This window comes from Anguilla anguilla, chromosome 5 (genome assembly GCF_013347855.1).
Source record: "Anguilla anguilla isolate fAngAng1 chromosome 5, fAngAng1.pri, whole genome shotgun sequence".
Lineage (NCBI taxonomy): Eukaryota > Metazoa > Chordata > Actinopteri > Anguilliformes > Anguillidae > Anguilla > Anguilla anguilla.
In genome coordinates, this window is record NC_049205.1 from 16,289,934 (window position 1) to 16,305,198 (window position 15,265).

The 15,265-nt window shown below is 40.9% G+C and overlaps 1 protein-coding gene across 2 annotated transcripts in view; it reads left to right on the forward strand.

The window, feature by feature from the left end:
- The first annotated feature begins 1,530 nt into the window (after positions 1-1,530).
- The window catches only part of tmem131l (transmembrane 131 like), a 39,736-nt gene continuing 26,001 nt past the window's right edge, over positions 1,531-15,265 (forward strand). The window contains exons 1-3 of one of the 2 annotated variants that reach the window (XM_035418905.1): positions 1,531-1,755; positions 2,566-2,636; positions 6,480-6,523. In XM_035418905.1, the coding sequence (XP_035274796.1) occupies positions 1,632-1,755; positions 2,566-2,636; positions 6,480-6,523 (239 nt within the window). In that variant the 5' untranslated portion in view covers positions 1,531-1,631. The remainder of the gene's footprint in view (positions 1,756-2,565; positions 2,637-6,479; positions 6,524-15,265) is intronic. The other variant, XM_035418904.1, reaches the window with a different exon arrangement.

The following is a 15,265-nucleotide window of genomic DNA, read 5'->3' on the forward strand; positions in this document are numbered from 1 at the left end:
CCAGTAATTTGGTTTCAAGTGCAGTAGGGGCACATTCATGTTACTCAATGATGCAGGAAAGGAATACAACGCCTTACAATTACCTGTTGCTTTGCTGTGCTTCGTGTGTAACAGTGTTGCACAATATTCCTTTCAAGCCTTCTGAGACTACAATTTCAGAGCAACACAATTGTGACCTGTTCTCATTAAAAATTCTTAAGAGAGGTAGGCCTTCCAGGAAGTGTGATTCAGGATCCAGTACTCAGTCTTTCTCTTCCCTTTGCCCTGACATGAACCATTCTTCTCAATTTAACCATGCTGAGAGGACAGTGTTATATGCCCCCTGTTTTGATATGTGGCTACAGTAAATGTCATAGTTTAGGATTTTGATAGGGGTAAAATGTGGATGCATAACCACACAGAGAAGCTGTCGTTTTAATTTAAAATAAAAAGGCAATGTACCACAGTCCACAAAACAAGCACACTTTCCAACAGCTAATTTTTGTGAAAATGTAGACCTAACTATTCTTATCTATTGATGAGGTCATGCTGTTTTCTTTTTCTTCTTACACTAGACCTAATTTTTTCTTCAAGCATGATTTGTAGATATGGTGTGAAACCAAGGAATTCATTTTCCCAGGTAAGTCAAAAAATTAAATGCTGGATAGGTTCAAGATTTTTACCTGGATTAACAGATTTGATTCTTTTTAAAAAAAATTTTATTTCAATTATAGATTAAATATGGTTCATGAAGACTATGTGCAGTAGTCATTTGTACCCATAACAAAGGTCAGTGGACTGCAAACTAGATCAAGAACCCATGCAATCACATTTAATGACACTGTAGGAGGCATTTCCATAATAAACTTTTTACATTCAAGTGTATACTAAACTTGCTTAAAGGGCTGGCATGCGTTCACAAGCTGTTTCTATTTTACTATGCGACCATTAAGGCTATATGATCTCCCAGCTTTAGTTGTATGAAAAAAATTCAAAGACAGGGCAGCTTTGTATTACTAGGATACACTTCAAAAATCTATTTTAGGTATAGCACTCTGAAGAACGAACATTACGCTTCAAAAAATGTGCTGCAAAAACCATTCGTAAGGGGGGGGGGTAATTGTATTTGCGCAATGCACAATGTGCTTACACATTGTATAGGCTATCAAGCTTAGGCTATTATACTTCATTACAAATAAACGGGCAGAAATTGCCATGCATTACGTATACACATGTGAAATAAACGATATAACACGGGACACCTACAGAGAACAAAGACAACAACGACAGTGGGGGGAACGTTACGATATGCGAGGTTGGGATGACAGCTCTGTGTACTCTCGCAATTCAATGTAGCCTGCTTTTAGTAAATGTACTCAGCAGATTTAACGATTGCTGATGTTACTGATAGCAAGTCGTTGTGGTTAATTTGGGCAGTTTAATGTATGGCTTAATTTATAGTTGGTGAAATATAGGAACATAGCAGCTCAACCGTTTTACGCGCGTTGTCTACTCTGGCAGAGTGCAAAGCGAGAGGGCGAGGAGAAGGGAGGGTGTGTGACTGCAAGTAGAGGGTGTGTGAAGGGGAGGGCGAGAGAAAGGGAAAGCACACAACGCTCAGCAAAGCACGGTTGCGAGCCGAACAGAGGAGCATGGCGGGGCTGAGGGACTTCCAGCAAGGCGGCAACTGCCATAGGAAAACGTGGATAAATATTCTAGTTGGAATATTGCAGCTGATTTTAACAGACGCCGAGCAAAGAGGGGCACAGCTACAAGGTCTGGCTAATACATTCGCTTTTCAACGTAGCTAGCTATCAGGCTAACCGATCTATTGTTGAAATGTTTCAAAGAGCGGAGTGACTGCTGACTTTGACACCAGCATTTAAAGACAGAAGTCGTGTGGTGAAAGGGAATGCTGTTGTATTCTATATGCTGGGGTTTAACACACAATACAGATATAACAAGGATTTGTGCTGTTTATATGCAGGGGGATTTAAAGATTGTATATTTAATCAGAAAATTGGCTGATCAATTTTCACCAACCTCCATCCAGAACAAATCATTATTGTTCATAGCGCAGTTTCCTGTATTGATAGCATCGCTACGTTAGCTAGCAAGCTATATGTATAGCTAGGGTAGGTCCTGCATAGGCGATCACTGAAAGTGTCCCGTTTCCAAGCAAACTAGATATCCACCTTATCTAGTTTGTTAGGACAAAATGCGATTACCACACCTTTAACTTACTAGCTAGCTAAGTATATTTCTACCCATGAAGTTTTATTATTTGTGGATTGGCTGGTAGCTAGTTAGCGTGTAAGCTAAGTTAAATAGCGAGCTCGTCATAGCTGCCCGCTGGATTTCTAGCTAGCTAACTACTTCCAGTCCTCTCCATACACGTCTTTGTGTCACATCATAATTTAGCGAGCTGGCTTTCTGACCTCAACATTAGATGGCTATTTTGAAGAAACCCATAATTTCTCTTTGCATGGCTAATGTTAGTCATCAAGCGTACAGAACACCAGCATGCGTTTTGACACTGTTTACTTTCTCAGCCAAGTTGACTCGTTGTGCTGTCTTGTACCCCAGCTCTCTCACATATGTCCGGCGTGGTCGAGGTCTGGCAGGCTGAAGACGCTGAACTATTAGTCCCTCCTCAGGTAAAGTACCTTATCTTTAAATGTTAAAGCTGTCAGAGCTGCAAATACATTAAAACCCGGTACAGCGTTTTTTATGCATCAAACTCAAAATATAAAAACATTCCAGGTGTTGTTAGCTTGGAAAGAAAATTAAGTAAAGTAATTGATTGGTCGGTCATATAGCTCAAGCGATGTAACTTGTAATTTAGCAAGATAGCATTGCTTGCAATCGGGTTCTGCTAGAACATCTGATGTAAACAATCAGTAGCTTTCTCGCTGGTCATACGTAAATAAAATTGGCAGTGTCTTTATATTGCTGTTCTAAGATAACCGTCCGTAGGTACAGCAGTGCAGTGATGAACTGAGAGTGCTGTGTTATTGATAGTGGTGAAAGAGCGGGATCAGAGGCGGAATGAGCCAGCACGGTCCCGGCCACCTGCTCCAAGAGTGCCATGTGGCCCGTGGTGGCGCGCGGGTATGCACAATGCATTGTGCACGGATTTAACGAGTTTGAGTCTCTGTGCATCAAAAAATCCGGATCAGTAATTCAAACCCACAGTTGCAAACGCCGCATTTGGTATTATTTTGTGCTTTGGTTTGGTGATCTGTTGTGTTACGTAAAACAGATTATATGCTATTTTTGCTGTACCGTGGCAGCGGTGTCCATTGCATTTTGTTAGATTACATTGCGTGCTCTTTATTGCTATTATTCTGTTTTACAAGTTGTATAATTTTTTGGAAAATGTATGGTAGTCCAGTTTTTTTTTGCTTTCCATTTTATCTTGTTTGGACTGGCACCTTACAAAACTGTTTGGCCTACTGCATTTTTGGTACGTCTATTATACATGGTTAAACCTGTAAAAATGACATTAATTCAGGTATGTTAGAAGTTTGGGAGGACCAATGTTCTTTACGAGATGGAAACTGTTTTACGGGCCTTAGAACATTTAATTTAATTGATTTCTATTGTGACTGCGCAATTAAGGCATTTAAGTGACTGTTTTCAGTTAGTCAAGGATTCTTTCTTCCTAAGCAGCATTCATTTACAACATTGTCTGAAAAGAGTATCTATATACTGTAGTATATACACTATGAAGGGCATTTCTAGTGTAAAGGTGGAAGGTTGTGTTATCTGTTTTTAAAGAAAGGTGAAATTAGGTCACAACAGTAATTTGTTTATTTTGGTTGTGGTCAGTCATGAATTGGCAGTGACTGAAAAGAAATTGCAGTAGATAAAGAAGCATTTTCAGACTGGGTTTTTCGCACTTTGTACATCCCTTGCCCCGCCCTGAGAAGCAATGTGTACAAGATTGAAGGTGTTGAGCATGGTGTTGAGCTGTTTACATTCCCTAGTGTTTATGTCATTGAGAGACAGATATCCCAGGTGCTTGAGCAAGCGTGCTGAATGAGAAGTGTTAGCCTCTGTGTGCTGTAGTGATTTGTTACGTAACCCACCCAGCACTGGGCGGAGAAAAGAAAAGCAAAATGTTATTAATGACTAGAGGATCTGTCATTTCTTATTTGACAAGTCAAGCTCTGCCCTGTATTACATTTTATTTTAGCTGATCATACAGAGAATAAACATGCTTTTAGTTTATGTTTAGTTATGGATATATTTGATTGCTATGCATTTCCATGAATGCGGAAAGCTTATTTGAAAAGCTAAGAGTCATCGTACTCTAGTCATCATTGACATCAGAAGTGGCTTTGCTAATTTCACTTAGCTCATGTTATTTGAAAAAATGTAATTTTGAGTTTAGAATGCTTACTGGAAGAGTGCAAGCCTGTTAAGAGACACTTTGAAAAAATTATGTTTGGAAACTGACACGCCATGTAACTGCACGTTGATTTAGTGTCAGTACAGATGGAATGAAATACGTCATTGTTCAGCATTGCTTCAAGTTCAGGTGTGCTGGTAGTTAACTGCTGAATGGTAACACAGTGGCCTGTGTTGAAAGCCAAGGAAAGGGAACTTTTTATGGGTCGTGTGCCAATAGGATGTGAAATTGAACGACGGTGTAAACAGTTCGGCCCCTGGATTGCGTTTCCATAAAAGGCACTTGTGTAGTCACTGTATTTAAATCTCACACCCTCTCCACATCTTGCGCACGGGCACTTTTACACGTGCTCTCTTTACACAGAACAAGCAAACTGAAACTCTGCTGCCAGCCATGTGTTGTATTTATGATGTCATGGTATAGCCAGAATGTCTTGTGTTGTTGCCATGGAAACATGTCTGTTCAGCCTTACTTGGGAGAGCCAGGCTGAAGGTAGTTTATGATCTTGAGTGTGTAACGTACTGTACATTTCACAATCACTGCAAACTCACTGTCATATATTGAAGAGCAGTGCTTTGTATTTTAGTGCCTTATTTGATGACACATTGTGCCTAATTGCTTTCAGTTATTATATTACATAAGAGCAAATTAGCAGTAGTGAGTAATTGTAAGACATAGCCTCAATAGTCTCTAAGCTTTCATTTTCAGCTTTTAAAGAGCATATCATCCATCCTTGGAAATTTGTCGTGTTACTACAGCATTTTGTGAGCATTCACAAGTAATCAACATCTTAAGCATCCACAGAAATCAATTTATGATCAAAATCTCTTTAGAAAGTGATTCCATTTAGGCCTCATTTAGGCAGAAACGAAGGCACTGTGAAATTAAATTCCCTACTTGTTCATTTGTAAAGGTGAATTTCAAGGTGGCTTCATTTTGCAAATGTAGTTTTGTGCAATGGGGAAGGTGTCTGCAGCACAATAAAATAGCCATTTATGCTTGTATATGACGTTATGCAGAGAAACTGTAGCAGCTTACATATTCAAGTGCATTACACCCGCTGTTATAAATGCTAACTGTTGAGGCTAGGGAGCATTACAAAAGCCAGTCTCAAGTTTGGCCAGGCATAAACGGATAAATTGTTCCCCTCACCTGGCCCTCCACAAGATGCATTCAGCTCAAACTACTGTCTGTTTAAGATTACCGTAACTGTCGATGATTAAGGGAAGCTATGTCCCAACTCATTGTTATGTATTTTATTGCTGCCTTCACTGTTAGAACATAATAGCCTAACGTTTGTGATTGTCTAGATACCTTAATTGCGATGGCCAGAATCTTAAACAACCATCTTTGAATTAGCTGTGCTTTGTGGCTGCCCCAGATTAAGATTACATTTGGGCATGTTCTTCTAGGATATGACATGGATATCTGTAACATTGATATTTTTATCGGAGCATTTGTTTCACCATGTTATGGGTGGGCAGTTCAATTTACTGTCAAATTAAATTTAGTGTAAAGCTCCCAAGTAAATCTGTTTTTCTTGTAACTTGTTCCCTTTTGTTTAAGTGAGCGGTATAACTATTAATTATAAAATAAACACCTTGATATTTTGTCTGCGACTGTATATGTATGTCTGCAACCGCAGAGGGGAGGATAATGACATTTTTTCCTCTGTGTGGTTACCTCAACCCAAACCCCTAGCGCTGTTCCGTCATCTAGGCCTCACACCAAAGTCCTTAACCTCATTACAGTTGAAACAAAGAACATTTCCTTGCATTTGCAGCATAATTAACACCCACTAACTGTCATTTATTTCCTTATTGTAATATTTATTATCGTTGTTAATACATGTTTTATGAAAGGCATGTCATATTAGTGTTGTGTCATATTAGTGTCATATTACTTTTGTACATGTGTATTATCTGACTACTGCTGTTGTCTGATGAGGTCTCACGTACAAGTGCCTAGTTCTATGATTGGTTGGACATTCTGACCCAAGGGATGTGAAAGTGCTCTAGAGGGTTTGTTAGGTAACTTTTGATGTTTTCAGAAGTTAGCTCTTTTTTGATCCTTGTTTTTTTTGTAGGCTGAGGAAGAACGCAGAAAAGAGGGATTACCCCAGGAGGAGAGGTAAGATGCCTCTACATTCGAGAGGTGGTTGGAGGCAGTAAAGTTTGGGTTAATTGCACGATTTTCATTGTTTTATGTAGCAAGTGGGGCTTGCATAAAGAATGTATATGTTGTATGTATATATATATGTTGTGTGTGTATATATAAGTAGCCTATATGTTGTGTGCAGTGACTCAGCTCTACACTTGACCGGGAAGCATCTTACATGAGTTTCAGAACATTTTACAATGCTAAAACTGGCAAGCATCAATTCATATTCAGTCTGACTGGAAAAGGGAACTTCTCAGCTCTGTGAGTGTGTGTGTGTGTATGTGTGTGTGTGTGCATGTAATTGCTTAAATGTTTAAACCAGTATGTAACACAGGCCTTTTTGTGTTGGTTGGGCTGTTTTGCATTAGTTGGTGTGGAAGGGCCCTATGGGTTTTTGTGATGCTGAGAACATCACGGAATCGTGGAATTCAGTTCTTAATTTGGCAAATCCCAAAATACAAGTTCACTTTATTTCTGTTAAATTTGAAAGGGCACACTGCGGGAAACTGGGCTTTATGATGTTCTGAGTCACAAAACGTGATGACGCAATCCACAGGTGCACGCTAAGCGCCCCCAGCTAGTGAAGATTCTAACATCTGCCCCCTGAGTTAAGCTATGGCAGCATGTCAAAGAGACTGCCTTCCGTGACTGGTGCAGAACCCTTGTAAAAGCTCAAGAATATCACCACTGAAATTCGGGCGTTTGATTTCAAAACTAATGTTAAACACAACTGAATAAATTGGATACAGAGAACAGAAGTAATAAATGTATGTCCTGTATGATAATCAGAAAAAAATAAAACTGAATTTAGGAAAAGATAATTATTTAATTAATAAATGATTAAATGTCGGGCTTTATAGGGCCCTATTGTGGTTTAATAGGTGATCTGCAAAAATAAATAAAAAATTTTTTTTAAAAGAGCCTAACTAGCTAGTTTTCTCTCATCAGCCAAACTATCAGTTGAAGCAGCTGCAAGAACAAAGCAATGACAGAAAACCTCATCTCTGATGTGTACAATGTCCCTGTTTAATGTCTGTCAGAGCTGCTGGTGGGACCTCTTGTTATCCACCGTTTCTTTTTTTGTTGTGCTGCAACTGATCAACTGATCTCCCTCAGACTCTCAGTGGCATTGTAAATGAAACATGCTACACAATATCATCCATTTTGAAGCCCACACTCAAAATGGGATTTAATGTACAAACCATCTTTGATTCTTGCAATACATGCACCGCCTTGCGTGTATAGTGCATGTCTAGGACTGGCTTGCATTGGAACCAAGGCTGTGACATCATTGTCGTTGCACTCACTACTGACCTGTCGTTATGTCTATCACATTCACAATGTAAACTTGTTGTGGTTGTGGTGTTCTGAGTGCTGTCATATATATACAGTACAAGTATAGATTTTCTTTATGTATGCTTTTCCTTCTCGACGAAAGTGATAAAAATACTGGTAGTTAAAAACAAAATGTTGATACACATGTGATGGTGTTAAGTGGCATGTACAATGACACCACATTAAAAACACTTGCAATTGCACAATTGAACAATTGCACTTCTTGATTGTGATCTTCTGAGTGTCGCGTCTTGCCATCTGTACCAAGTTGGCAAGACACAAGTGGTGCTTATAGTCATGTAATTGGAGTTAAAATGAAACCCAGAAGTGAGCTACCTTAGAAGTGTTCAAAGTATAGGCTACTTTTTAATTGATGAAAAACAGGTCTTTGCATTTGGAAACTGGTGGAGCAATGAGGACATTATTATTATTATTATTTTTGGCACAGGGTGATATTTGCACATTATTAAAATATATCAGCTGCTCCCGCAGTGAGTCTACTCTTCCCTAAAGCAAACGCTGGACCCCACTTCTGCAGAGCGCTGGCAATTAAGAGAACAAGCCGGCTGTGTGCGGATCATTACCCTGCACCAGCAAGCAGCCGGCCTGCCGAAAAGCTCTGCCCTGGGTCTGGTGTGAAAACCCCAAAGTGCAAGATCCGCTCACCAGTCGCTGGCTACCGCAACGTTAAAAAACACCTCCTTGTGTAGGGTCCTTGCGTCCTGGCTGTCTATCCATCGGTATCCCTGCCCTCATAAAACGGCCCTTTCTGGCCCGCGAATTTAGCGGCAAACCGAGCTTTCCCTGTCGTTGCTACCGCACGTGACCATGACAAACGACCGGTGTCCTGAGTTGTCAGTGCCTTTGGCTAAACTGCTACTCTCTAGCTAAAGCGTACATTTTGATGTCATCTCACGTGCCTTTCACAGGCTCTGCAGGTGGTGTGTGAATCGCAAGCACGTGGCTGTCAAATCGGACGCCAGTTCAGAATGCATAACGACGCTTAAAAACACACTGAGAAACTAGTTCAAGAGCCAGTGGAAAATTACCAGAACAAACCACAGCGTAGATAATTGAGTTTGGATGATGTAACACAGAGATTTGAGTTCAAATTTTCTGTCAGAATTCCATAATTTCTGCATTGAAAAGTTAAAGTTTGCTTTAAGTATCTGTATTTACAAGCTAAAGTTTGGTTTAAATATGGAGTTTGCTTTAGATGTGCAGCGCAAGAGTATGGTTTAATATGACCAGTGGAAAATACTGTCTCTGCTTCTCTGACTTCCTGTCATAACTAGACTTGTGTAACTGGTCTAGAATCAATCAGACCTCCTTGATTGACAGTTTATAATCCTACACAATAGTCACAAACATTTTTGCAGCGAGGTGCAAGTCCTTATTGGACTATTTCTAAGAAAGAAGCATTTTTTCAGTGAATTATTTGGTGCCTGTGTGTTGCAAAACCGAAGTAAATGAAGGAAGTTGAGTGTGGCCCAAGTCAAAATGTTGACTTGCATCAATACTGGTAAATTTGATACACATGAATTGAAGCCTGTATTGTTCCACCATGTGCAAAGTAACACTCAAAAGTTACACTTTGAAAGTGTTTTTCAACACTGCAATCATGGCATAATGGGAGAGTGTCAAAACATTGTTTTCAAAAATATCTTCTTAGACTTTGCTGCACAATAGAGGGTTTATATTATAAAAAATCCTTTCTTGCTTGTTCCAACAAAGGTTTTTTGCCCTGACGTTTGTGCGCATAGGCAGTGTTCTCAATAACCTTTGACCTTTGCCCCCTCTCTCTTTGGCCACATCTTGGCCCATATTGACCCAGAGCATAATATCATATGACAGTATATGAACTAACCAGAGGGGTTCTATGAATGGCTGGAAAGCATTTTTATTACGAAACCATAGACAATATCTCCAGTGATAACAGTGATCTTGCCCCTAACAGAACACAGAGTTAAGCCCTCAGAGTTTGTTCTATGGTAACCGGTGTGTGAACTTAACGCTCACTTGAGTTAGCATGTGGAGTCAGCTGTGATGGGGTGTTAGGGAAACCGTTATGGAAATGGAATATACAGCAGTATATTCAAATTAAATATATTAACAAGTTCAGAAAAGGTATTGCAGTATTTCACATTATGTGAACAGTTAGACAGGTGAATGCTACTCTTATGTATTGCAATATGAAGCTATTTTTAATAACCCTGGACTGTAAAATGTACGTCGTTATATTTTCTACAAAGTCCAAATAAATATATTAAAAATGAACATAAAAAATAATGTTATGGTGGCAGAATGATGAGCATCACATATATAATTTAAAAAAATTTGTAAATAAGATGCCATGTGCTGTTGACAGCTGTGTTTTTACTGCATGCCTTATCTGGCTCTGTTAACGACAGCCGTTTGTGGTTACTCAGAATAAAATTTTACGGCTTGCACATGCCTCAGGAAAATAAAAATTTTAAAATCATCTTAAGATGAGCAGTGTTTTGGATTTTTAAAGCCTTTTCTTTGTTTGTTTTGTTTGCTATTAAATGCCTTGTGCCTCTTTTCAGAGTCAGAATGTCTCTCAGTGCCTCCTTCTAGACCCCAGTGCTATCTGTTCAGTATCTCTGTAGTATGGAGGCATTTCCTGTGCTCTTCAGTGTTTGGATTATTTAAATGAAGAAGCTCTGGGCTGTGGGGAGGTCCCCTGCATTCTGTTCATGCCAACTTCTCATTTCTCTTCAGTTATTGTAGCTGTAGGATTTTTAGGACTGCTTGACTATGGCACATAAAGCACGTATAGTGCTGTGAAATAGTATTCTCCCTATTCCTCATTTCCTCTATTATTGAATGTGTCACGCTAAATCCTTTCAGATCTTTAGAGAAAGTGTAGACTAATATTAGACAAAGGGAAACTGAACAAACACAAACCATATTTTTAAAATTATTATTTCTTTTATTTACTGAAATAAAATGATCAAACACCCATATCGCCCATGTGAATTACTGTCTAATATTGGCAAATATGCAATAATAGGGGAAATCAGAAAGGGGGCAAATACTTTTTCACTGCACTGTAGGGCATGTGCATGTGGGGGTTGGTTATTCATCAAATACATTCATCTGTGGTGCATGGCAACCATATACCCACTCAACAGGTGTTTCTCAAGTGCCAGTTGGCGGTTTGGTTTTTCCGTCGCCTGCTTTGATGTGTCTTTCATTGATGTGGTGACATTTGCAGGCCCTGGGAAAACGAGGGAACGGCGGCTCCCCATACGGGGCACTCCCGCACCACTTTTGGCTGAAATGCTAAGGCTAATACCGCACTGCCGGCGGCCATTTTCTGCTTTGCTTCCCACCCTTGCGCCCTTATTCCCCAAAATTATAAGCGGGGCTGAAACGCCCTGGCTTCTACTGAAGGCTGCCATATTTGCCAGTGTCCTCATACCAGTGTAACAACATTTTTATTACTTTAGGAACGCCCGCGTGGTAGCGCTTCGATGAGTAAAGTACACATAGCAGCCGGTGGGGAAGCGAGTTGTGTAGTTACACTTTTGAGTGGCCAGCTGCTGGGAAGTGGCACAGTGACAGAGTGCCGATTCAGATGCGCTTTCCACAGCCAGGGCCAAAGGCCAGCCCTCAAACTAACTCTCACTCTACCGGCAATGGCAAGGAAAAACCATCTGGTTAAAACAAATGAAAATATACACTTAGCCTACACATATACGCGCTTGTTTTTCGCAGTGTTTGCATACATTCTTGAGAATGTTTTGCCGCTGACGGATTGCGAAGGAATGCAAATTAGGAGTGGCGCTGTGCGTTTATTCAGAAGGCGACGGCTCAGCGTGGCCGAGCCACAGGATATACGTGTATTCGCTCAGTGTCTCAATAGCAGTTCTCAAATGTGTGTTTATATAACCATATGTGGGAGCACTTTTTGCTGGTTTCTGTGGTAAGTTCCTGATTTCTGTTAATTCGTACAGTATACTGTGGACAATTGGATTACAAAGTGCTGGTGCTGCCATCTCTAGTCTGCCGTACTACTGCCATGGTAGTTTAATGAGTTTCTGCGAGGAGGAGAAACTAGGGGAGGGGCCTTTTATCTGTCTCATTTCCAAAAAATATTAGGCTTTATTAGACTGATTGGCTGCAGATGTTGTTTGATGGACAGTTCATTGAGCTGTTCCAGGAAGCAACGATATAAAAATAGATGAAGCTTGGCTAGGTCTTAGAAACCATGGCCTAAGCCTGCAGAACATTTAGCCTTCAGCCTATAGTTTTGTGTCTCTCGTGTGCACTGCACTCAAGGGGATGGAGGTGGACGAGAAAATATGAGGCATTATGGGAAATAAATGCGCTAAATTAAATAACGTATGAATGAAAACGCACGGACACACACACTTGATGTTACCATTTTAAAAATATATTATTGTATATTGCTTGCACCATGTAGTTTTCATTATAAATATATAAAAAATAAAATAAATGTATCAGTAAATGTATTATTAGTTAATTAATGTTTTTCCAATTACATTTTATTTCCTAATTGATTAAGAATCTCCCGGCGAGTGCTTGTTTCCTTCAGTAAACGGTCTCCCATTAGAAACCCCTTCCCCCTATTAGAAAGAGTCCTTTGCTTTCCCTGCAATGCTGGATCCTCGGGTGCTGTCAGTGTGGGGATCTATGCAGTGCTACAGTCATTGCTGGACTATACAGTGAAGGGTCCTCTGTTGGCTTTGGTGCAGTGGCTCTATACAGTGAAGGTTTCTTTGCTGTGATGGTCTGTGTGCAGTGCTGGTTTTCTTATAGCTTGTGTTCAGTGTTGGTTAATGTGCAGTGCTGCTTTCTGTGCAGTACTGTTTTTATAATGGTCTGTGTCCACTCCAGTGCTGGTTTCTGTGCAGTACTGGTTGTATAATGGTCTGTGTCCAGTGCTGGTTTCTGATAGCCTTTGTGCAGTGCTGGTTTAGTGATAGCCTGTGTGCAGTGCTGGTTTAGTGATAGCCTGTGTGCAGTGCTGGTTTAGTGATAGCCTGTGTGCAGTGTGGTTAATGTGCAGCGCTAGTTTTCTGATAGCCTGTGTGCAGTGCTGGTTTCTGATAGCCTGTGTGCAGTGCTGGTTTAGTGATAGCCTGTGTGCAGTGCTGGTTTAGTGATAGCCTGTGTGCAGTGTGGTTAATGTGCAGTGCTAGTTTTCTGATAGCCTGTGTGCAGTACTGGTTTAGTGATAGCCTGTGTGCAGTGTGGTTAATGTGCAGTGCTAGTTTTCTGATAGCCTGTGTGCAGTGCTGGTTTCTGTGCACTCGGATGTTTGTGCTGCCCTGCACAGTGCTGCCGCATCAGTGCTAATTTTCGCACCTCCTGCTGTTCTGCACCCACACTGCGCTTCGGCCAGCCAGGCTACTTACGCACTGCACCGCAAATAGCAGCTCCACCGCTACCAGGGTCCACACCAGCTCGCTTTCCCCAAGACTGAAATGTACAAACAATCTGTCCGGCTATAGAATAGCCTGCTCTGGCTTATGTAAATATACAAACACTGCATTTTTTAAATACAGCTTTCGGGAACTGAGACTGTATGTTTGAGAAGATAATTTTGGTCTGTTTTTTTCTGTATATCAACTTATCTGTTTTCAGAATGTCCATTCGATACCTGCAATACTCTGGTCACATGGATTGCCAGCTGAGCTGCTCTGCAACCAATAAAAATTTGGTTATTGGTAAAAAAGGAATGGTTTGTCGGTGTTCAACATGCTAGGCTACATCCTGCTAACCGCAATTTTTATTAAATCAAAAAGAATTGGCAAAATATTAATTGTTGACCAATGGCTCGGTTTATTAACTCATCCCATTATAGTAAGAATGGCTGAAGCTTTTATTAATAGCATAAAAATATGAATCACCTTTATTTATTGGTGAAAAATAGGAATGTTGTGACGTTCTGCATATGGGCTGGCTGCAAGAAACATGTTTCAGCAGCTGCTGCATGGCCATCGTCTGTGGACACGTAGCAGAAACGTTGGAATAGCTCAGAGGTTATCTTAATCGAAGCGTGTTATCTGCCGCACTGGCCGCTCTGAGACCTTCCGTTACACTCCTCCAGCTCCTGTCCAGAGTAAAAGGCCAAATATGATAAAAGCCCTTTGGATGAGAGTGTGGCGTGGATTCAAGCTCCTGGCTAAAACTGGGGCCAACTCGAGCAAGCGTACGGGCTGCAGCCGGCTTCCTGTTTTACATCACACAGGAAACAGCCGCTGCGAGCGCGTGCTCCTCTAATGCATAGTGTGTGTTGTGCGTGGGAGTGAGCGTTTACCTACTCTCTGTCAAAGAGAAATTTCGGCAGAAGGCACTTTCCTCATGTGCTGCGTTGTTGATCACGGGCCAAATTGGCCACACTAATGTGAATCTAAATTTATCAGTGGAAGTCCTATGTTGGAGGGACCCATTTGTTATTTTAACCCTTAACGACTGGTTAGCTACTGGCTTCATGCAGGGTGTAGCCTAATTGTACAGGTAGCCAGTGTTTTAAGGTTCTGGAAACAATTCCTCTCAGTTCTGTGTTATAGACTGAGGCCAAGAAAGGATTGTTCAAAATGAAAGAAAAAAAAAAAACACAATACTGTGCCTGTTTATCTCAGTAGGGTGTAATTTAGCCATGCATTTGGGTTCCTCCTAGGCTCCGCCCCCTGACAGTCTCTCTCTCTTACTAGAGCACAGTAATTTATTAGCCTCACATGAGAGGCTGTCATGGTTCAAGTCTGTCAGTTATTTCCCTCAGGTCTTGTGTAGAGTTTTGCATTGTGAAACATGTTAGTGCAGAGACGGGTACAGGTGGTCACACCCACACGGACACTCTAAGGATTTGTTCAAGTGAAAGACAATTCCCAAGTTCCCCAGTCCCTCCTCCATTCATAAGGGAATTCATTTGATACTTATCTTTTTTATTGAACTGCTTTATTGAGTCATAATCATCCACTCAGCAGTTCATTTAATCTTTTTTTATGTCCATTTTATGATTTAGCAATGCGATTGTTCTACTTTGATGAGTCAAGGGTCGACTTTATGGATCCTGGATGTATCGGACATTTTTTTATGGCAGATTCAATGTGAGTAGACGAAAATGAAACCCAGATGATGGGTCACGACCATCCTAAAGGGGGACTGCATTAATGCGCCTCCTAAGCAGAAATCCAGCCGCTTTTTTGGCGGCGGGACGTGACCTGCGCTTGAACTCGGTCAGTGCGGGGGACCCGATCCTGACGCCCGTTAGGCTACCTTTTTACGCGCGTCGTCACAAGCGTGCACCGGGTGCGTTTCTCCTGCTTATTTATTCATGTATATTTTTATGGCTTGAGGATCTTGGAACGCTAACTTTAGCGA